The sequence below is a fragment of the Sminthopsis crassicaudata genome, chromosome 3 (assembly GCF_048593235.1).
Source record: "Sminthopsis crassicaudata isolate SCR6 chromosome 3, ASM4859323v1, whole genome shotgun sequence".
Lineage (NCBI taxonomy): Eukaryota > Metazoa > Chordata > Mammalia > Dasyuromorphia > Dasyuridae > Sminthopsis > Sminthopsis crassicaudata.
Window position 1 is genome coordinate 237,447,464 of NC_133619.1, and position 24,966 is coordinate 237,472,429.

Below are 24,966 nucleotides of genomic sequence, written 5' to 3' on the forward strand. Positions count from 1 at the left end.
TGGTTTATACGGTTTATAGATGCTTGGAGACTAAAGGTAGGAAGCATTTTTAGGATATTTATGTATTCTACATTTATTACCTTCTACAAGGCTGTTGCAATGGGAATAGAGAGGAGGGAGTACTAGTTGGGAAAGATTTTACCAAGATAGAATCTATATTTCTTAATAATTAATTAGAAATAAGAGAGATAGGTATGGGAAAAGCAAAGATTTTGTTTCAAAAATAGGTAGCATTGCAAACAATATTGACTTCAGGAGGATGTATAGTTTCAGCTAGGAATATTACCATCTTGATTTTTTGGATCTCTTGAATTTTAGGTATTGGTTGAATAGCTTGTTCAGGTTATATTTTTAGCAGTTATGGATTTATTCTTATTACTCATAAGAGAGATCAAGATTGATTATATAAATTTAGGATTCATCTGCATCAGAGTTGATATTTGAAGGTGTAGGAGTGATCACTTTTGCAAAGGGAGGTAATATATAGAAAGAGAAATTAAGAAAACTAAAGTTCCCTTTTGGAATTTTCCCATTCTGAGGATGGGGAAAAAATGGGTGAAGATATATGTTCTAGTTCTTCCTTTCATAACTTTAAAGTCTAGTAAATGAACATGACATATAAGTGTAATATAAAATAATATTCAAGTAAATAAATTCAAGTGGAAGTCTATCACTTTGATATTCTCATCAGAATTCTCAATAAATAGATAAAAAGAAGCAAACTGCCAGAAATTGTGAAAAGAAAAATAGTGAGAGCCCTTTAAAGAAAAATTAACAAAAATCTAGTTCCAAATCAATATATGGACATATGTATGTATGTCTCTGTTTGTCATTTTGTCTACATTGAATAAAGGGAGCAGAAGTTTAAAAAAACACCATGAGAAAAAAATACATAGTGAAATAGCTTCAAAATTAACAGCAGAAACAAAATCATATTTTTTCAAGATGAAACAAAAATGAATAAAAGAGAATAAAAAAAGGAATTGAGTGCACCAAAGGAATCTCAGGACAACACATTAATGAAGTTCAGCATAATAGAAATTTTCATGGTGTAGTATAAAATCAAGGGTTTAGAATAGGAAAGCACCTCAAATTACATTTAGTAAAAATAACATCATTTTTCTGATGAGAAAATTGAGGACTTTCTGAGAAATGAAATGCCTTTCTCAACTTCATATAGATTGTAGAACCAATATCTCCAGATTTCACTATTTCAAATAGTGAATATTTGAAACTAAAATAACAAAGAAAAGTTGGATTGTGCTGGTGTATTATAAAATAGTAGAGGAGACTATGAAAGCAGAAAAATAAGCCTATGAACTGAACTAAAAAAATTGATAAGATATTGGTAACAACTTGGAGGACCTAGAGAGCAGATAAAGAAGTGGAATTCTTTTTTTGAAAATAGGTTTTTATTTTTCAAAATACATGCAAATTGTAAAACCTCATGTTTCAAATTTTTCTCCCTTCCTTCCCTCTTCCTCCCTTCCCTGGACAAGAAGTAATCCGGTATGCAATTCAATAAGTGGAATTGTAATAATTACTATAATTCCAAAAAGCTGAGAAGAAAATAATCTGACTACTTACTTTTAAAAACTTGTTCAAGAAAATCTTCTAGAAGTTTTGAAAACTAGGGATGTATTTCACATAAACAGAAATCACAAGATACCAACAAGGAAAATATTCAAAATTCAGCTCTTCAGGATGTATCATTATGAAATTTAAACATTACAATAACAAGGAAATACTATGAAGCAATCAAAATGAGAGGCATCATGTTTTTAAAAATATGTAAATTTAAATTTCACATCCATTTTGTACAAAGATGCAAAGAAAACAGAAGATGCTAGAATATGACAAAAATATTAAGGAGCATAAAACAACCCTCAAATCAGTTTCCTGCAAAACTGAGAATTCTTTTAAAAATTAAAGATGGATATTAAGAAAATAAGATAGCTTTATGCAATTCATTGGAACTTTTGGCCTAGAACATAAATAAACACATCTAAACTCTTTGAATGTTGTACACAGGTTGGAAGGAATTAGGCTTTCAAAATAAGTACTTAAATTAAGACATCATTTACAACGATGAGAAACTTGTTGTTCAGTCATGTCCTACTCCTCATCACCTAATCCCTGGTTTACTTGGCAAAGATAGTGAAGTATTTTTGAAATTTCCTTTTCCAGCTAATTTTATAGATGAGGAAACTGAGATAAACATGGTTAAGTGACTTGCTAAGGGTCATACTTCAAATAAATGTCTAATGCCACATTTGAGCTCTGATATTCTTGACTACAGACCTGGTACATCATCTACCAAGATGAACCTTAAATCACTATAAAATTTAAACTATCATAGATCGATTTTTTTTCCCCTGAGACAATTGAGGTTAATTGACTTGCCCAAGATCATAGTCACATAGCTAGGAAATGTTAGTGTCTGAGAACAGATTTGAACTCAGATTCTCCTGACTTCAGGGCTGATTCTCTATCCACTGAGTCACCTATCTTCCCCTATCATGTGTAGTTTTTAATGGTAACTTTATTATACTAGAGTTATATCACTGTGGAGAAAAAAAGCTTTGTCATTTTTAATAAAAACTGTCATGGCCATTTCTTATGCCCTGGACAATTGTTTCATGCCCCACCATATTTAATTAATGTAGGTAAGAGTCCAAAGGACAAGAATTGAAATATCTTCAAATTTGTAATGTGCCCATTAATTCTTTAGTCCGTTATTTAAAATAATTTCTTAAATGAATAAAAATAGCTATGTAATTTTTCTTTTACATTCACTTTTTAAATCTAATTTTGTAAGTAGATTAAAAAAAGAACTCCAATTTTTATCTCCAATTATATTTGAGATTATTTCTTCAAGACATAAGAATATTGGAGTTTCGATGTAAATGGTTATTTATTTTCATGGGTTTTTTCTTGCCTTTTGCCATTAATTAAAAAAATCAATGAATTTAAAATGTAATTTTGAGAGCCTGAGGCCATTTGGATAAGGCATTAATTTCATTTAACTCCTCATTAATTAGGAGACTGCTGTTTCTAGCCATCTCCCCACCTCACTTAATGACTTTTGGATAGCTCATTGGTGTTATACACCTTTTTCTTTTTTTAAACTAGCTTCAGCACAAATTCCCTTTGTCAATTCTAATATTTCCTTTGAAAGTCTTAATAGATATGACAGAATCGTCTTTGGTCTTATCCTTTCTTTTTTTAGCCTCAATGTAATACTTTATTATAATTCTCTCTGTACTCTAGTCCCCTATTACTCCAAATGGGGAAGTTTTATTAGTGTGGTTTTCATTTGTAGCACTTTTAAGATTCTCAGCACTTTGTTCTACACATTGCACCTTGTTTATATTCATATAGTAAGTCTTTCATTATTGAAAAACAAATCCATTTTAGCAGTTTTTTTTAAATAAAGTCTTTTGAAAGATCAATTAGATTGTTAATTCTGAACATGTTTTATGAACTACCTTGGTAACCTTGCCCACATTCTCTTTCACTTAAATCTCTTTGAGATTTTTCCTTTCAAATTATGCTAAGTAACTTTAATAGTTGAATCCCCTAATTTATAGCAAGTTATTGCTTCCCTATTGTGTCTTATAGTGTATAGATATAAGTAGTATATACATACAAATATGCATATATATAAACTATGCACATAATATATAAACATGTATTTTTTATTTTATGGATATATATAATATGTTGTGCATATTATATATATGTATACAAGTAACATATGTATATGTGTGTGATATACATATATATGTATGTAGGTAGTGTTTACATATACATGTATATAAATGTATTAAGATTATTTAGAGATATAGGTAATATAGAGATAGACATAGATTAGATATTGGGATACAAATAGAGATGACATGGATAGAGATGACATAAAGTGGTGTGTTATTGTTCAGTCATTTCAGTCATATGCTATTCTTTTGACCTCATTTTGGGGTCTTTTTGGCAGATACTAGAATGGTTTGCCATTCTCTTGTCCATCTTACTCTACAGATGAAATGGAGGAAAACAGGGTTAAGTGTCTTGTCCAGGATCATTCAGCTAGTCAGTATCTGAGGTCTAGTTTGAACTCAGATCTTCCTAACTCCAAGACCAGTGTTCTATCCAATCGTACAACTTAGGTACCATAGGCAATATAGAAATCTTTATGGATGACATAAGTATAGCTATACATGACATAGAAACAAACAAATTAGACATAGCTATAGATGTTAGAGATACATAAAGTCCAGACCTATGGTTTCGATATTAAGGTGAATACTTAGTAAGAAAGTTCCTCTTCCTATGTAAATTTGATTTGAAATTTCAAGTCTTTAAGAATTGCCTGAAACAAGATGTTTATTAATTTATCCAGAATCAATATATGTAGTATATGTCAGAGACAGAGCTTATACACAGATTGTCCTAATCTGAAATCAGCTGTGTATTTTGTCACAGTGCCTCTCTATTTAACATATAACCCAATAAAATCTGTCTTGTACTTTTTTTTTATAATTACCTGTTTACAGCAAGCTCTTATTGTCCTTTAGGTGATGAAAGATGGAATTAGTTGATGTGAATATATTCTTTTGATAAAAAGAAGAAAAAAATCATACCTTTAATAAATTGAAGGAACTTAGACTCTGAGTTCTACAAAAACATCTATTAGGCTCTTCAATTTACATACATGCAGAGCTCCCCAAAACAAATCTATAATATCCTCCTGCCAAAAACTCTGTAGGGATCCCTTCCCTTATTCTCTGTTTACAAGGTTTATTCTTATATACTTGTATTATATATAGTTATATGTATATATACTTATATATATTGCATTTTATATATATACTTATATTCATATATATATATATATATATATATATATATATATATAAACTTGGAGGAAAATGCTACACTTTACCAGGAAATAAATAAAGATACAAGGCATTTTTTTTCAACTTTGATGGAACATACCTATTGTAGTTTTTAAGCCTAAAAATTGGAAGAATCTTAGTCTAATGTTAGCTTTTGCATATGCTAACATTAGACTAAGATTCTTCCAATTTTCAAGCTTAAAAATTTTCATTAGTTAATTAGAAACTACAGCATGATAGTACTATCATGTGACAGTTTTAATAAAGAAGACAGAAATGGATCACAAAATAGCCTAACCTTCATGGATACTTGCTAGTTCTCCTCCACTCCACCTCCCAAGATAAGGGCAGATCTTGGGCATTAGAATTTTAGTATATAAAATATGTAAACATTATTTTGGAAAAGCCAAACTGGAAGTCCAGTTTAGGTCAATTATTACTTTGGTATCATAGCATCAAAACATTTAGGTGTTTTGTATATTCACCCGATAGAAATTGGGGACAATCTTCAAGTCCTAGTTGTCAGTTTCTATCCTAATCAACATAGAAAAAAGTAAAAATACTGAAAAAGGGAGTATTTTAATTTTAAAGAATGACCTTAAAACAGTAAATCATCAAGTTTGGCTTATTTGTGATAATCAATTTAGAATAACAGGGAACAGGGAACAAAATGAACACATTTTCAATTTTCCCCTCTTAAATGTCACTTTCTATCATTTGGATAGACCAAACCAATATAAAGCATGGGTTCTTATCTTTTTATTTGTTTATTTTTCATATCATAGACTCTTGGGATTAAGAGCAATGTAACAGTAGGTTTTATAAGTATAGATACAACTGTATTATGTTGCAACAATATCCATGATTTTTATCCATCATTTATATCTATGATTTTATTTTAATTACATAAAGGAAATACTAAATTTTGTTAAAGGATTAATGAAAATTAAGATTTATTTTTCCCATTCAAATTCATTAATCCAGAAAAAGTCTATCCATAGACTTTTAAAGAATACATGTACATAGTGGCTAGAAATTGGGAAATGAATGGATACCCATCGGTTGGAGAATAGTTAGGTAAATTATGGTATATGAATGTTATGGAATATTATTGCTCTGTAAGAAATTACCAGCAGGATGAATTCAGAAAGGCTTGGAGAGACTTATATCAACTGATGCTGAGTGAAATGTGCAGAACCAGGAGATCATTATACACTTCAACAACGATATTGTATGAAGATATATTCTAATTGAAGTGGATATCTTCAGCATAAAGAAGATCCAATTCAGTTCCAATTGATCAATGATCAACAGAAACAGCTATATCTGGAGAAGCATCACTGGGAAATTAGTGTAAAATGTTTGCACTACTGTCTTTCTACCCAGGTTACTTATACCTTCAGAATCCAATTCTTACTGTGCAACAAGAAATTTGGTTTTACACACATATATTGTATCTAGGATATGCTGTAACCATTTATTATGTATGGGATTGCCTATTCTCTAGGGGAGGGAAGAGAAGGAGGGAGGGGAAAATTTGGAAAAGTGAATACAAGGATAATGTTGTAAAAAAAATTACCCATGCATATGTACTGTCAAAAAATTATAATTATAAAATTAATTTTTAAAAGATTCTCAAAAATTATAAGATATATTCAATAACATTATTTTTACTGAAAAATTATTAAAAATAACTTTACTAAGAACAAAATGTTTTTGTATCACTAGTAAATAACATTAAAATATGTTAAATATTAAAAAAAAAAAGAATACATGTACCCTGAATCAAGAGACAGTTAACTGAGGAACAAATAGAGAAGAAATGTTCTTAGATTATGAACTGTTTAATTAATATCTATTGAGCTCATAAGAAACAAGATAATCAATGCCTAATAATCAAAAATCAATTAAGTCATGGAGCTCTTTGGTGTTTTCTCATCTCTAATATAGGGACAAAAAGGAACATGGGTTGATGGATAGAGCTATGACTTTGGAATAAGGAGAATCTAAGTTTAAGCCTTGTTTTTGACGCATCCTAACTTTGTGACCAGCGTCAAATTGTTTGATTTCTCGGGGCCTCAGGCAATTCTCAAAGACTATATAGCATACAGACAAATTTCTTAGTCTACATGTTGAATTCTATATACTGGGAAAATTATAGGTCTGAACTTAAAAAATTATAGCCAAGTTAATACAAAGCAAAGTAAGCAGAACCAGGAAAACAATATATACAGTGACTACAACAAAGAAAATGGAAAAATCATCAACAAAATAATTAAAAATTTTTAAAAGTAAAAAATGTTGCAAAACCATAATGACCAAGGGAAGTTCCAAAGAAGATGTAGATAAAAGAAAAATGCATTTTACTTCCTTGCAGATGTAGGGGACTACAGATATGCAATATTGTGCATAAATGTCATCTGCATCCAAAGAGAGAACTATGAAGACTGAATGTGGATCAAAGCATAGTATTTTCACTTTTTAATTGTTGTTGGTTGTTGGTTGTTGTTTTTTTTTTCTTTCATGTTTTTTCCCCTTTTGATCTAATTTTTCTTGTACAGCATGACAAATATAGAAATATGTTTAGAGCATTGCACGCTTAATCTACATCAGATTGCTTGTTGTCTTGGGGAGGGTGAAGGGAGGAAGAAGGGAAAAAATTTAGAACACAAGGTTTTGCAGAGGTGAATATTAAAAATTATCTTTACATGTTTTGGAAAAATAAAACTGTTAAAATTTTTTCTGAGGCTGAATCTGAACTCAAATCTTCCTGATTTCAGACCCAGTGCTGTATCTACTGATCTACTATCAGTCTCATTAGACTGAATAGTTCCTTAAAAATGAATTAGGGAAATGGCTAGCACAAAAATATGCTTTAATTTTAATTAAAAAGGAATATTAATTAAATTTAATTTAATTTTAATTGCAAAAATAAAACCACAAATTAGAAAGAATAAACGAATTTTTGTTTTACTAATTCACTGTGAGGATATTAGGAAATCAACTCTGATCCTTGTCACTTCCAGAGTGAGAATGTGATTTCCAGCTTATATTTGATATGAAACTGTAACTTCAGTAAAATATATTGAATATCTTATGGAGTTTGTTACACAGGGATTTTGAATATCTGTATTCATAGAGCATGATGGTAAAAAGTGCTGATATTTTCCTTTTCTCTTTTTATTTAGAATTCACTTGACCTTATCTGCCTATTTCATACAACTCTGTCTCATTTAAATCTAATTCACATAAAGTCAAAACCACTTCATTGTGTCATTGGTCCTTTTTGTAAATAAGGATAAACAACAAAGCGTATAATTTTACTTTGTAGTAATTAAATTAAAAACCAGGACGAGATTTTTTTTGTGTGTTTTCATATATAGGTCTGTAACATAAAGACCAAGTACAGGCATATAGGGAATATTCAAAGTCTGGAGTCAGGAAAGAAAAATAATAAATTCAAAGGTTTGGATACTCTTTGCATTGCTGTGTCATTGAAGCCAGTAACAACAGTGTGCAAATGATCACGTTTTTGAATTTCTGAAATCTTACTCAATGTTTGCTCTGTCATTAAATATAGAATTTGTCTTAAGTTATTATCCTTTACAGTAGAACAACAAATAAAACTGAACCCTAATTCATTAATTTGCTGATTTTTCTCTGCAAAAACAAGAATATGCAATTGCTTGTATATACACAAATAATGAAGAGTTTGTCCAGAAACCACCCATAAAGTATGAGGTGCATTGGATCCAATCAGGTGAATAATAAAAACAATATATGAGATAAGTGCTTATAAATGCTGCTGGGTCACATGCCCAATATGATGTAGAATTACACATTTACTCTAATGAAATAATCTCTCAAAGGTCTCCAAAATTGCTAAATTATGCACAAGGAGAATTCAATCTCAGCTGCTTCTAAAAATCTAAGAGACCAAGAACCCTAATAAGATGATAATAGGATGAACAAACAGCAGAGAAGGCTGAATTCTAGCCCCTGATGTATTCATTTAGCTATCCCTTCCACTATCATCTATCACATCTGCCCAGGATTTTCCAGGAAACTCAACTCTAACTCCTCAGTGCCATGGAAAATCAAATGGCAGACGCTTATCATAGCTGAGACATTATCTGTATTCTGTGATGTAATAGAGCTCAGCTAGAGAACTGAGAAACAGATGGAAAAACTGGGCCATATGTATAGCTGTGAGGTTCTCTTAGGAGAAGTGATATGTAGATGGACCATTTCTGTCCTGCTCAAAAATCACCTAGAGCAGAGAAAAAAGCTGGTGAAGTGCAAATTTCCCAGTGTGACAAAAGTTTTAAAGACTTTCCTCTGGGAGAAAACATAATTTTATGAAAGTGGATAAATCATTGATTTTCAAGAAATGAGTATAAAAATATTTACTTTACCTCAGAAAGTTGCTGTAAGAATCAAATAAAATTATGCACTTTGTAAAGTGGCATACAAGTGCCAGACACCATTATATTGGTGATAATAACAACAGTCAATCTGTAAAAATTTATTACACATCTGCTATGTGCTAGGTACTGTTCTAAGTACTAGGGATATAAGCATTTAGATAGTAAAGTTTACAAACTGCTTTCAGCCTGAGCTTTGCAGATATTATCTCATTTTATATTCACAACAACATTGGATGGCAGGTGCACTTTACAGAAGAGGAAACTGAGGTAGACAGATAAATGATTTGCCCAGGATTACAGTTAGTGTGTATCTGAGGTAAAATTTGAATTCAGCTCTTCCTACATATCCAGTGTTCTAGACACTGTATCAAAAGCTAGCTAGATGGTAACTGAGATATGACTGTACAAAAGACTAGAAAATGCTATTACTAGATAACAAGGACATAAATTTGAGCCAGTTTGAGAAAAAGTAAAGAGATGAGGCAATTTCCCATTTACTATTTTAAAAAATAACTTTCTAACTGGTGAATGAAAAAACAATGAATGATTTGAAGCTTAAAGAAAATAAGTTAGAAAAAAGTCTGCATGTTTAAATATTTTTTTCCTTGTGACATTTAATAGAAAAACAGGGCTTCTCTTATTTTCAGTGGTTGTCAAAAGATGCAGTAGAAGTTCCTAAAAACTATATTTCTAAAATGAGGATACATGTTTTCATGAAGAGAACATTTGCCACAAGCCTTATGTTCTTTTAAAAGGGTGATTTAGTCTGTCACCTAAAATATCCCAAAGCAGATATTAAACTAAAGCTTAAGAGAGGAAACAATTTTTGATACAGGAACACTTTCCAAAAATTCAAAAGTAATGGGAGAAATGGTATTTGTTACAAATAGAAACTTTTGGAGAAGGTAGACCAAAATATTGGAAAGATTTTTTTTGGTTTATTATTAAGCAAATGATAGGACACAAAGACAAATCTTGGACACAAGGACTCCTTAATTTGGCAGTAGTTGCAGAAAGATTTTCTTATGGTTGGGCCTTAGCAAAGACAGTCTGAAAATGAAGAGATCCTGAAAGAAACTGACATCTAGTTGCCTCTCATCTTCATGCTCATGTGAGGATATGAATTGTCTTCCTTTAAGGTGCATAGTGGAAATCTTTTTAGTGATTCACCTAATCAAGTCATAAGTCTTGGTAAAATTATTTAATAATTTATTTAGGTTTCATCATAATAGATCCTTTTATTCCTGGAAATTTAGTGTTTGTAAAATGATTGGTTTTAGTTTTATAAATAAGGACTTTTCCCCTACCTCCTTTCTATGACTCTCCTACCCCTACTTAGCCGTCTTTCACTTGCATGAGAAGCTATATAAAATAGCTAACTGCTGGTACACAAAGATTGGTTAAAAAAAAATTGGAGCTGTTTTGCCCAGACATGGGAAAAGTTGGAAGAGAGCAAAGTCATCTTAGCTGCCTTTACCTATTTGAAGAGCTGCCTTCCAGAAGAGCAATTAGATGCATTCTGCTTGTCCCAAGAAGGTTTAAGTATCTAGGTTGAGTAGACATTGCAGCGTCTAAAGTTTAGTGTTTATCTAAGGAAAATTTTTCATAACAATTAGTTATCCACAAGTGAAATGAAGTGTCTCTGGAAAGATGTTTCCCCAGTAATGGAATATTCCAGCAAATAGTTTCATTGTTGTAAGGGAATTATTTCTTTATGTATGAATTGTATTTAGGTAACTTTAGAGATAATGGTATTGGCATTGGCCCTTTGTGAGTTCTCCTTAAAATAGTGGGGGATTTTGCACTCATGTGGTGGTTAGGAAAAGTGATACAGGGAGAGTCCGAATACAGTGTGGGAAACACAGAACTATTTGGCATGGCATGCCTTCAACAGAAAAGGCACAGTGCTACATGAGCAAAACAGAGTAGAAGTAGCTCAGAAGAAATGCGAGATGTGCAAAGGTAGAGCATCCACCCCAAATGTTCCCAGGGACTATTTGTGCCTCACCTGTGACAGCATTCTGAGCTCATCTTGGTCCAATCAGCTGCAGTTGGACAGACTGACATAATGATGACATTTTGGTCCTTTTCAAGAACAAAGGACAGCAACCACCATCCACCAACAGCATTACACTGGAGGTAATAAGATCAGAATTCAGATCCTGTCTCAGACACTTAAAAGCTATGCGACTCTTGTGCTCACCTCAATTTTCATATCTCTAAAATGAGGAGCACCAGCCATGAGTCAAGAAGACCTGAGTTCAAATCTAGCCTCAGAAACTTTTTAGCTATATGACCTTAAGCAAACCACTTAGTCCTGTTTGCCTCAGTTTCCTTAACTGTAGAATTTTAGGAAAGAAAATGATGAACCATGTCAGTATCTTTGCCAAAAAAATATCAAATGAATTCATGAAAAGTCAGACATGACTGAAACTCTTGAACAACAACAATAAACCTTAAAGTGCTATATAGCTGTATGTATATATGCAAATATTTATAATTACAAGTTAACTTTCAATTTAATCAGGTAACAATGTTTCTACCATGTAACAACTATTTTATGAAATAAATATCTTATTAACTGAGTGATGAAGCATCTGTTTACGATGTGCTTTGTTTTTTGTGTATTATGGTGAAGTAATCAGGTGACTAATGATCAGGCCGTTTGAATTTTTCTCATGATAATCTATCTTTTCAATTGCAGGCATTGTTATTCACCTTGTGGAGCCTATGCCCAAAGCAAGCTTGCCCTGGTACTTTTTTCCTATCAACTACAGCAGCTCCTGGCAGCTGAAGGGAGTCATGTGACTGCCAATGTAGTAGACCCTGGTGTCGTGAACACTGATCTCTACAAGCATGTGTTTTGGCTTACAAAGATGGTCAAGAGTTTGACCTCCTGGCTGTTGTTCAAGGTAGGTGGTCATTCATTTGATGGGGATATAGATTTGTGTGTGTGTGTGTGTGTGTGTGTGTGTGTGTGTGTGTGTGTGTGTGTGTGTGTCTGTTGGCTATATATGATTATGCTGTGTGAATCTGGAAACTCAGTGCCTGGCATACAATTACAAAGGATGAAATTATTCTTTCTTTGCCTGATTTTTTTGCAGTCTTTGAGCTTTCTGAACAAAGTTCAGCAGTTTTAGCATTAGCATCCAGAGAACTGATTTTAGAAACAGAGCTTACATTAAATTATGCTTGCCAAAAGATAATGCAGAATATCGGAGAGAATGTGGGAAAACAGGGACACTGATACATTGCTGATGGAATTGTTAATACATCCAGCCATTCTGGAGAATGATTTGGAACTATGCTCAAAAAGTTATCAAACTGTGCATACCCTTTGATCCAGCAGTGTTACTACTGGGCTTATATCCCAAAGAGATCTTAAAGAAGGGAAAGGGACCTATATGTGCAGGAATGTTTGTGGCAGCCTTTTTGTAGTGGCCAGAAACTGGAAACTACATGGATGCCCTCAATTGGAGAATGGCTGAACAAATTGTGGTATATGAATGTTATGGAATATTATTGTTCTGTAAGAAATGACCAACAGAATGATTTCAGAAAGGCCTGGAGAGACTTACATGAACTGCTGCTGAGTGAAATGAGTAGGACCAGGAGATCATTATATACTTCAACAACAATACTATATAATGATCAATTCTGATGGACATGGCCATCTTCAACAATGAGATGAACCAAATGAGTTCCAATAGAGCAGTAATGAACTAAACCAACTACACCCAGCAAAAGAACTCTGGGAGATGACTATAAACCACTACATAGAATTCCCAATACTCCTATTTTTGTCCACCTGTGTTTTTGATTTCCTTCACAGGCTAAATGTACATTGTTTCAAAGTCCGATTCTTTTTGTACAGCAAAACACTGTTTGGACATGTATACATATATTGTATTTAATTTATACTTCAACATATTTGATATGTATTGATCAACCTGCCATCTGGGGGAGAAGGGTGGGGGGAAGAAGGGAAAAAGTTGGGACAAAAGGCTTGGCAATTGTCAATGTTGTAAGATTACCCGTGCATATATCTTGTAAATAAAAAGCTATAATAATAAAAAAAAGACTAAAAAAAATTATGCTTGCCAAAAGGTGACTGTACTGAGTTCCAGTGTTCTAATTCTATCTTTGGTACTTACTGCTAATGGTTAGCAAGTCACATCTTATGACTTCATTTACTTCATCTGTAAAATTAAGATCCTGAACTAAATGGCCCTTTACTCCCCATTCAAGTCTAAATCTATGACCTTCTTGATGATCCTGTGATTTTCATTGGTATAGAAGTCCTGAAAGTCATTTAGATGGTACACTAACCATTTAAAAACTGAACAGGGCATCCCTTATGACATACAGGGAGTATAGAATTTTGTGCCAAGGTTGAGTCAGATGCTTAGTCACTTTAGCTGTTATCTGTTCTATGCTTTCTCATATCTGACAGAAGATGCTAAGGTAGAGAGCCTTCCTACATCTGTAATCATAAACCAATGTCCGTATTCCTTTGTGGACAATAAAACAGGTTTAGAAAAGAGCCAGTCAACAGTAACTCATTGTTTTGAGGACCATTGAAAAGATTTGGAAAACCAGAATCACTTTGATGTCTGAATGAAAGAACTGCAAAGCAGGGACTGCATCTGGATAGTGTCTAGGTCCCAGAAATATATGGCATGATGTTTCCTGACGTCTGATATCTTGCTAGTGTAACTGGCTGGTGAAAATTGATACAGCAATATTATGTAATAACAATAATGAACATAAAAGCAATTCCTAAATAATCCTTAGTGATGTTATCTAAATTTGACTCTGAGTCAACTAAAGTAAAAAAAAATAATACATTAAATTACTTGATAATTCTAATAAGTCTTCCTTCTTTCTCAACGACTTCATAGCTTAGTAGCACTTTTATTTGAACTAGCCTTTATTGGCATGCCTTCTTTTTAGAGAACTATTTCTCTTACATACTAAGGTGGTATATAGTGAATTGAGTGTTGATTTTGGCATTAGGAAAATCTGGGTTCAAGTTATGCCTCTAATAGATAATGACTGAGTGATCCTGGGTAGTCACTTAACCTGTTGGTGCTCAGATAATCCTCTGACATTGTAGGCTGGTGATGCGTTGCTAAACTGCACTGGTAAAGAGACTTTGCTTACAAGGAGTTCACTATACCACAATGATCACAGGTCTAGACCCCCCCAAAAAAAAGATAAAATATAAATTTCGTGCACTAAAATTCCCTAGGAAGTGAATAATGGAGTCAAGATGATTAGAAATTTAAACATTTCATGAACACTGTTCACATTTATCTAAGAGTATATTACCCCTCAAGTTGAAAAGATGTGACAAAGAAATATATGTAATAATGTTTGTAAGAATGTCTTATAAACTTTCAACTTGTATCAAATATACGGTATGAAGGTGACTTGAGAAAATGGATTAATCAGGAGTATTTAATAATAGAGAAAGCCTAAAAGTGAGAACACTGCTCATATATATCCCCTAGGGCTATAATTTCTCCACCTTCATTCTTCTGGCATTGAATCTGGAGAAATGAATAAAAAGACAAGAATGAAAAATAATATATGTCCTCATATAAAATCATAGGATTTAGAATAGAAAAGAACCTTAGAAATCATCTAGTCTTACTTTCATCCTCTCAGCTTCTTGGCATAGTGGCTGGCACATAGTTGGTGCTTAATAAATATTAATTTATTCAATTTGTAAATGAGGAAACAGAATCGGAAAGATCTGATGATTTGTCCAAGTTCACACTGGTATAAAGTAACAAAACCAGCATTAAAACATAAGTATTCCTCTCCCAACTCATAGTTCTTTCCTAATGATAAAAAACAACAATGTTAATTACTTACAATATCCTTCCCTTTTTCCTTCTCACTCTTCACTGCATATCTGTAGTTGTTAGCATTAAAGAGAACTGCTCTAAAAGTCTGATAAGAGTAATTGAAATATTACATAAATCTGTTTCATATTTAACTTCAAGTCAAACCTTTTCAATTCTCTTCAGAATGATCATTAATTGCTGTCAGTGGCAGTAGTCTTGGCTTTCCCTATCGTTCTATTGGTTGTATGGGAAGATTTATTAGCCTAATGTAACCCTTCTCTCAAATTGGATAGTAAAACATTTCCTAAAAAATGAGGGCAAGCAAAGCATTTTGCCAGAAAATCCAGGGCTAAAGTTACCAAAGCTGATAAGCTTGAATCATGAGGCATATGCTTCTTCTAGGGGGAAAAAATACTGAGTTTTTTAATCTAAGAAGAGAATCTGGCCCACGACCCAAAAGTTGATATTTTCCCTGTGATTCTCTGTAGTCAGCCTGATAGGGAAATGTTTCACTTCCCTTTTAGGTCAACCTCATGCTTAAAATATTGCTTCATTCATCCCTCAGGGTTTCTTAGATACTCTTGGTCCATGATCTCATCACTGTGTTTTCCTACAAGTGCAGATCATGGCTCATTCACACTTTCTCATCCTGTATGATTTCAGTCCACTTTTTATTTGTTTGTTTGTTTTTAGTTAACTTCTTTAGAAGACTGAATCAATGTACTGGATGTCTTCCTCTGATTGTTTTACTATCTGGAGAGTACAAATGAAACAATTGGGGATGACTGCCCATCTTGCAATTGATCTACTTGTTTGACTATGATTTTTCCCAAACCATGATCTCACTGTGGCAGAGAATTTGTGAGCATTTTCCTCTGCTAATTTAGACCAGCATCTTTTTTTTTTTTTAGCCAATAGTTTGACTTGTATTTGTCAATGAGATGTTAAAGGACTTACCCAGAGTCACACAATCAATATATATTAAAGACTAGCTTTGAACCCAAACCTTTCCAATCTAAGGCACAATGCCATTTATCTCAGCCTGCTTCTTCATCCTATCATATAGATTCCCTGTAATGATGTCTCCTCTGTTGAAAGTTACCATTGTTAATCTACTGAAGCTTACTGACATTTGTTATGCATCTTTCTGTGATTTTTGGGTCACCTACAATTGTGATTCTTCTGAGAATACAGTGTTCCATAATGTATTGTACCCCACCAGATTCCCCAACTGATAGATTAAAAAAGAGGAGTTTTTATGGTAATGGGCAGTGCAGCATAATTGAAAGTGTTTCCTAGTAATATATTGAATTTATCATCTAAAAAAGTGAGCAGTGTGTAATAGGGATTTGTAGATTTATATAGACTTACATTTTTCTGTTCTACAGATATATGAATAAGCTAATTTGTGTTCTTTCAGTATTTAAGAGCAGAATAAAGAAACAAATAATTTTTAAAAGAAAATAACTATTGTACAATTTTGATATGCAATTTATCCAGATCCCCTCCTCCTATTAAACCATGGGACCAACTGGCTATCTATCTGGGTCACTTACCAAAGGTATTAACTGATAGATTGCCTCAGCTGTCTTTCCCAAATGCACATCTTGAGTTGGCCAAAAAAAAAAAAAAAAATCCCATAGGATTTAGAACTAGAAGAAACCTTATAGATAAACTGAGGTCCAGAGAGGTCAAGTGATTTTTGTCAGATTATATTGGTATAATTTCAGTGTTCTTTCCATCATATTTTCCCATTCTCCTTGTTTTTTGAGTGTGAATTGTTAGATTAATATCAGAGATTTTGTAGTTTTTTCCAGAGCTCCCATAAATTGGTACAAAGGGGCCTGCAAATGGAAATATTTTGGAGAATAGTAAAATTTTTTTTATATATGTACTGTGTTCAAGACATCCTTCATGACAGATTGCCTTCAAGATTCCTTTCAGCTCTTAATCTGTGATTCTAATTTTAATGTACACAGATAACCCATAGTTTTTGAAGGCTATTTCAGTACTGTGCAAGCTCTGATAGGACTTAGTTAGCTTAATTTTTTTTTATTTGAATGTTAACTCTATCATCATCAATTCATCCATAAGTCTTTTATCAAAGGACCTGACATACCAAGTTCAAGAGAGCCTCATGAACAGATTGTGCACAGCAGTTCCTTTTTTTTGGTCTTAACATTTATGAAGACCATTTACAACTAAGGGGTTGCAGTCTACAATAATGCCAGAAATATTCCCATTAGTAAAATTGCAGATTTTTAAAGTATTTTTGTATGTATAATAGATACTATCTTTAAAGAAAGTTTTTTCAGTACCCATAAGGTCATAAATATAGAACAGGAAATGACCTTAGAAGTCATATACTCCAACTTCTTCATTTTTACAAATAAGAAATTGATGGCTAGAAAAGCTATGACTAGTTCAAGTTTACATGAGTAATAAGTAACAGAATTTGAATTTGAATTCATATCCTATAACTCTTTTCCAATGTAATAGCTATCTACTTCCCTCTACCATATTTCAGTTATTTGAAGAGAGCCTCTAAAGTAAAATTTTCTTACCATGTTAAATGCTTTTATTTATGAATGTATTTACTCAGACATAGATTAATTCATTCCTTTGTTTATTGATTTATTTGTTAATTGAAATTAACATATACAAAAATTCTTTATATCTCTCAGTTTTTAAAAATTTATTTTATTTTATTTTATTTTATAGGATAAAATATATTTCCATATAGTACAATGAAAAATGATTGTACATGAAACTGCAAATATATTATGTACAACTTGCTATTCCTTTCACATACACAACAAAATTATGTACATTTATTTATTTTTCCCCCCCTGAGGCTGGGGTTAAGTGACTTGCCCAGGGTCACATAGCTAGGAAGTGTTAAGTGTCTGAGACCAAATTTGAACTCAGGTCCTCCTGAATTCAGGGCTGTGGCTCTATCCACTGCGCCACCTAGCTGCCCCTGTATATTTATTTTAAAAAATTTTTCTTCCCTTCTCCCTTGCCTCACTTTAGAGATGGTGATAATTAGGTATAGATATGCGTATGTGTGTGTGTGTGTGTGTGTGTGTATGTGTGTGTTTGTGTATCAGTTCTTTCTCAGTGTGCAGGTAAAATCTTTCTTCTTATGACTTTTATGGTTAATTTGGTTATTTATAATAGATAAAATAGCCCATTCACACAAAGTCATTCTTAAAACAATATTCATGTTTCTGTACATAATGTTCTATTGGTTCTTTTTATTTTACTCATCATTATTTCATGTAAGTCTTTCTATATTTTTCTAATATCATTGAGCAAACCATTTCTTATAGCACAGTTATATTCCATCACAATTATATACCATTCTTCAGCCATTTTTCAATTGATGGGTATCCCTGCAATTCCTAGTTCTTTCCCACCACCAAGAGAGCTGCTATAAATGGTTTATATCATACAGATTCGTTTCTTTTTTCCCTAAACATCTTTGAAAATAGACCAAGTAGTGGCATGTCTGGGTCAAAGCATAAAAGTCATTTGATAACTCTTTGGACATAATTTCTGATTGCTCTCCAAAATAGCTGGGTCAATTCACAATTCCATCAACAAAAAAATAAGTGTCCCAATTTTTCCACATCTTCTCCTACATTGGTTACTTTTGTTCTTTATCATTTTAGGCAATCTGGTAGGCATAAAATGATAGCTCAAGATTGTTTTAATCTGAATTTCTCTAATCAGTAATGATTTAGAACATTTTATATGATTGTAAATTATTTTTCATTTCTTCAGTAGAAAACTACCTGTTCAAATTCTTTGACTACATAATAGATTTGACAGAGTTCAGTGAGTTCTTTTCTGAAAAATTAGCTATAAAAATTATTCCCGATTTCTGCTTTCCTTCCGACTTGGGCTATTTTTTATGTTTGTAAAAAAATTAATTTAATGTAATTAAAATTATCCATTTTACACCTAACTTTCCTCTCTGCTTATTCATAAATTGTCTATCCATAAGACTGATAAGTAATGTGTTTCATATTCTTCTAATTTTCTTGTAAAATCTCTCTTTTTATTTAGACTGGGTGTCCATTTTGACCTTATCTTTGTAAATGGTGTGAGATATTGTTCCATGCTTTATTTCTGTCATATTGCTTTCCCAACAACTTTTACCAAATAATAAATTCTTATTCTAAAATCTTATTTTATGCTTGTCAAATATAAGATTATTATGTTTATTTGCTGCTGTAGCTATTATGTTTATTCAGTTGCAAATTGTATGTCTATTCTATTCCATTGATGTATCTTTTTATTTTTTAGATACTACCAGATAGTTTTGATAATTACTGCTATTTAATACAGTTTGTGATTCAGTATCGATAACCTCATTTCTTTACATTTTTTTAATTGCCTCAAATAGTCTTGAGTTTTTGTTTTTCAGAATGAATTTTCTTGGTACTTTTTTCTAAGTAAAATTATTTTTGGTAATTTAATTGGAATAATGGTGTTGCATATCTATTTGTTGTGGTAAAATTGTCATATTTATTATATTGTTCCTATCTACCTGTGAACAAATAATATCTCTGCATATATTTAAATTTGATTTTATTTGAATAAAAAGGGCTTGTTAATATAATTTTGGTTATTCAGTTCTTAGATTTGTTTTAGCAGTTGTATTCCCTGGTATTTTATACTTTCTAGAGGTATTTTAAATGGGGTATTTTGTTGTTGTTGTTATCTCTTCTTGCAGAGGTTTTTGGTGAAATCTAAGAATGCTATAGATTTATGTAGGTTTACTTCATATACTACCACTTTGCTAAGAGTTATTGCTTAAACTAACTTTTCATCATATCATCTGCAAAAAGAGAGAATTTGCCACATCATTCAATATTTTCATTCCTCATTTCCTTCAATTTCTTTTTCTTCTCTTATTGCTATTGCTAGGATTTCCAATATATCATATTGAATAATATTGGCCACAGTGGGCATCTTTTTTTTTACATCTGATGTAATTGGAAAAACCTCTAGTTTATCCTCATTACAAATAATGCTTGCTGAGAGTTTTAGATAAATACTAGGAAAAATCCATTTATATCAATACTTTCAAGTGTTTTGAATTGAATTGAGTATTGAACCTCATTCAAAAGTTTTGTTCTGCAACTATAGCTATAATCATATGATTTTTAAAAACTTTTATTATGGATGTAATCAATTATGTAAATAGTTTTCATTATGTCAAACCATCCATATATTCTTAGTATTATTATTTATCATAATTAATATATTTTAATAATTTATGATGATTAATAATAATTTAATAATTAATATATTTTAATCTCTTAGCTAGTGTTTTGTTTAGATTTTTACAACATTCATTAATAAAATTGGTTTATAATTTTCTTTTCTATTTCTATCTGTCCTCGTTTAGTTATCAGTATCAGATTTATTTTACAAAATGAGTGTGGTAGATCTCTATTTATTATTTAAGATACTTTATTTAATATTGGTATTAGTTGGTCTTTAAACATGATAGAATTCATTCATAAATCCATCTGATCCTAGTGCTTTTCTCTTAGGAAGCTCATTAATTGACTGTTCAATTTTTTTTTTCTAAAATAGGTCCATTTTACATATTTTATTTCTTCTTCTTCTGCTAATGAAAGCAATTTCTATTTTTGTTAGTATTCTTCCATTTATACCCCTGAATTGTTGAGGCTGTGGTCTTCTATAGAAAATCCCCAGTGCATACAGAATTCACATAATAGACTTAGACAAATGAGAAAGTAGGGGTATCAGTTCATGGTCATTGGTGTGTTTTTTGTTTTAAATCTCCTTTAGAGTAATGAATGAAAGTATAATCCATGGTCTTTCCTTTTTTTTTTCTGTTCCCTTTTAGCTGTATTAAAAATCAATGTCATTCTGTCTTTAAAATGGGTTAATTCAAGCACAGTTATTTTTATATGTATATTTAGCTGGGTCTTCCATTAGTTGTAAACTTATTAAGAGCAAGAACTGTCTTTTTTTCCTTTCTTTATATCTCTAGCTATTTGCATGGCACATAGTAAATGCTTAATGAATTCTTAATCAAATAACTTTGTTTTATAAAGTCCCTTGCCCATTTTCTCACCCATACATATCAGACATTAGAGATTGAAGGCAGCTAGGAGGTTTTGTGGATAGAGTGATGTACCTAGAATCAGGGAGACCCTTCTTCCTGAGTTTAAATCTAGTCTCATACACTTACTAGCTATGTCATCTTGGGATTACTCCCGTTTGCCTCAGTTTCCTCATCTGTAAAATGAGTTGGATAAGAAAATGTCAGACTACTCTAGTATTTTTAACAAGAAAACCCCAAATGGAGTCACAAAAAGTCAAACATGATGGAAAATAACTAAACATCAACAGCAGAGGTTAAATGTGATAGTACCATTCTTGTCTTCAATCAGAACATGTCATTGTAGGACCTTCCACAGATCTGGGTTCTTTAATTTTTTACTCATGCATATAAATCTATTAGCATTTCCTTGTTTTCTCCCAAATTGCATTTTTCCAGTGTGTTTTTTCTCCTATTCTTCCCTGTTTTCACTGTTACATTGAAGTCATAATCAAACATGACTAAGTTTGGAGAATCTTGTCAAGTTCTTTATAGACTATGCAATACTCCTTCATTTTGTTCAAGAGATAAAACTGTCTAATCTACAATTATGTTTCTTCCCATCATGAGCCCTACCATAAGGCACAGCCAAATGCACCATGAAATAAAGTTTCTAGTTATCTTTGGGCACACAATGAAATCAATTCCAATATTATCTTTATTTCTTTTTCTCAGGAGAACTTTGGAGCTAAATTCCAGATATTTGTGACTCTGGAATAAAATTAATTTTTAATGGCCCTTTGTTTTACAGAGAAGTTTGGGATTATTAAAGGAGTTAAAATTTTCCAAAGGCAATCTGTTTTTCTCTTTCTTCCTTCTATATAAAGTTGGATCCAACTCATTGTCCTTTTATAATGGAAAGGCACCATCTTTCTGTTTTCCTGGGTTGGCCCTTCCATTCCAACTTCTTCTAATGCTAACAGATTTGATTTCCCAGAAAAGAATCACCACTCTGATCTCCGTTTCTCAAGGTTATTAGGAATACCCCCGTGTTAGTAAGTTATATTTCCCCTAGTCATCATTATACTCTGGAGTTTCCACTGGTATGCTTACGTTTTAACAAAATCCTTTCATTACAATGATGATATAATAAAGTCTTAAACATAAAACAAATACTTAACAATAGTACAAAAGAAAGAATAACTGATGAATCACTGTTATAAAAAATGGAACCAAGGAAGACATAATAAATAACAGTAAAAACATAGCCCTGGGTCATACTCCTCCCACACTAACCACATTGTCCCTGAGAGAGCATGTGCACACACTTACTGAAATTTAGCAGGGAAACACAAAAGCAAGAACACCATATGCTCTTAGGTGAACTCCTAGTTTGGGACTATAGTTCTAAATGCTCTTGATCCATTCAATAACTTCACCATATGAAGTTGCTTCTTTGCTAAATGCCCCACTTTGATCCTTGCTGCTTTTCTGCTTTTCTTCTGATAGAATTGATAAAACAGTGGCAGCTTCTTCCATTAACTCCTTCTGAGGTTCTGAAAATGTGTTATGCTATTCAAGTCATAAATAGTTGTCTAAAGAAAGAGAACTGAAGAAATTCCCTAGTTCATATTTCTAAGAACTAAAATCAAAATCCAGACAGTTCTTCACTCAACAAGGTGCTATAGTATCCAGTTAGACACGAAGTAAATACAAGGCCTACATTTTTTCCTTCTATTTTTTTAAATTTTTTAAAATTAATTTTATAATTATAACATTTTTGACAGTACATATGCATAGGTAATTTTTTTACATTACCCCTTGTACTCCCTTCTGTTCCGAATTTTTCCCTTCCTTCCCTCCACCCCCTCCCCTAGATGGCAGGCATTCCCATATATATTAAATATTTTATAGTATATCCTAGGTACAATATATATGTGCAGAACCAAATTTTGTTGTTGTTGTTGCAAAGAAAGAATTGGATTCGGAAGGTAAAAATAACCTGGGGAGAAAAACAAAGAATGCTAACAGTTTACACTCATTTCCCAGTGTTCCTTCTCTGGATGTAGCTGATTCTGTCCATCATTGATCAATTGGAATTGGATTAGCTCTTCTCTATGTTGAAGATATCCACTTCCATCAGAATACATCCTCATACAGTATTGTTGTTGAAGTGTATAATGATCTAGTTCTGCTCATTTCACTCAGCATCAGTTGATGTAAGTCTCTCCAAGTCTCTCTGTATTCATCCTGTTGGTCATTTCTTACAGAACAATAATATTCCATAACATTCATATACCATAATTTACCCAACCATTCTCCAATTGATGGGCATCCATTCATTTTCCAGTTTCTAGCTACTAAAAAAAGGGCTGCCACAAAAATTTTGGCACATACAGGTCCTTTCCCTTCTTTAGTATTTCCTTGGGATATAAGCCCAGTGGTAGTACTGCTGGATCAAAGGGTATGCACAGTTTGAAAACTTTTTGGACATAATTCCAGATTGCTCTCCAGAATGGTTGGATTCGTTCACAACTCCACCAACAATGCATCAGTGTCCCAGTTTTCCCTCATCCCCTCCAACATTCATTATTATTTGTTCCTGTCACCTTAGCCATTCTGACCCATGTGTAGTGGTATCTCAGAGTTGTCTTAATTTGCATTTCTCTGATCAATAGTGATTTGGAACACTTTTTCATATGAGTGGAAATAGTTTCAATTTCATCATCTGAAAATTGTCTATTCGTATCCTTTGACCATTTAGTAATTGGAGAATGGCTTGATTTCTTATACATTAGAGTCAATTCTCTGTATATTTTGGAGATGAGGCTTTTATCAGAACTTTTAACTGTAAAAATGTTTTCCTAATTTGTTAATTCCCTTCTAATCTTGTTGGCATTAGTTTTGTTTGTGCAAAAGCTTTTTAATTTGATATAATCAAAATTTTCTATTTTGTGATCAATAATGGCCTCTGGTTCTCCTTTGGTCATAAATTCCTTCCTCCTCCACAAGTCTGAGAGTTAAACTATCCTACATTCTTCTAATTTATTTATGATCTCATTCTTTATGCCTAAATCATGGACCCATTTTGATCTTATCTTAGTATGTTGTGTTAAGTGTGGGTCCATGCCTAGTTTCTGCCATATTAATTTCCAGTTTTCCCAGCAGTTTTTGTCAAATAATGAATTCTTATCCCAAAAGTAGGGATTTTGGGGTTTGTAAAACACTAGATTGCTATTTTTATTCACTATCTTGTCCTGTGAACCTAACCTATTCCACTGATCAACTAGTCTATTTCTTAGCCAATACCAAATGGTTTTAGTGACTGCTGCTTTATAATATAGTTCTAGATGAGGTACAGCTAGGCCACCTTCATTTTATTTTTTTTTCATTACTTCCCTTGAAATTCTCGACATTTTGTTCTTCCATAAGAATTTTGTTGTTATTTTTTCTAGGTCATTAAAATAGTTTCTTGGGAGTCTGATTGGTATAGCACTAAATAAATAGATTAGTTTAGGGAGTATTATCATCTTGATTATATTTGCTCGGCTTATCCAAGAGCACTTAATGTCTTTCCAATTATTTAAATCTGACTTTATTTTTGTGACAAGTGTTTTGTAATTTTGCTCATATAATTCCTGACTTTCCTTTGGTAGACATATTCCCAAATATTTTATAATATCAACCGTTATTTTGAATGGAATTTCTCT

General features: G+C 32.2%; 1 protein-coding gene across 2 annotated transcripts in view; it reads left to right on the forward strand.

The window, feature by feature from the left end:
* The window catches only part of DHRSX (dehydrogenase/reductase X-linked), a 346,627-nt gene that overhangs the window by 267,278 nt on the left and 54,383 nt on the right, over positions 1-24,966 (forward strand). For both annotated transcript variants that reach the window (XM_074300237.1, XM_074300238.1), the window contains exon 6: positions 12,024-12,231. In XM_074300237.1, the coding sequence (XP_074156338.1) occupies positions 12,024-12,231 (208 nt within the window). The remainder of the gene's footprint in view (positions 1-12,023; positions 12,232-24,966) is intronic.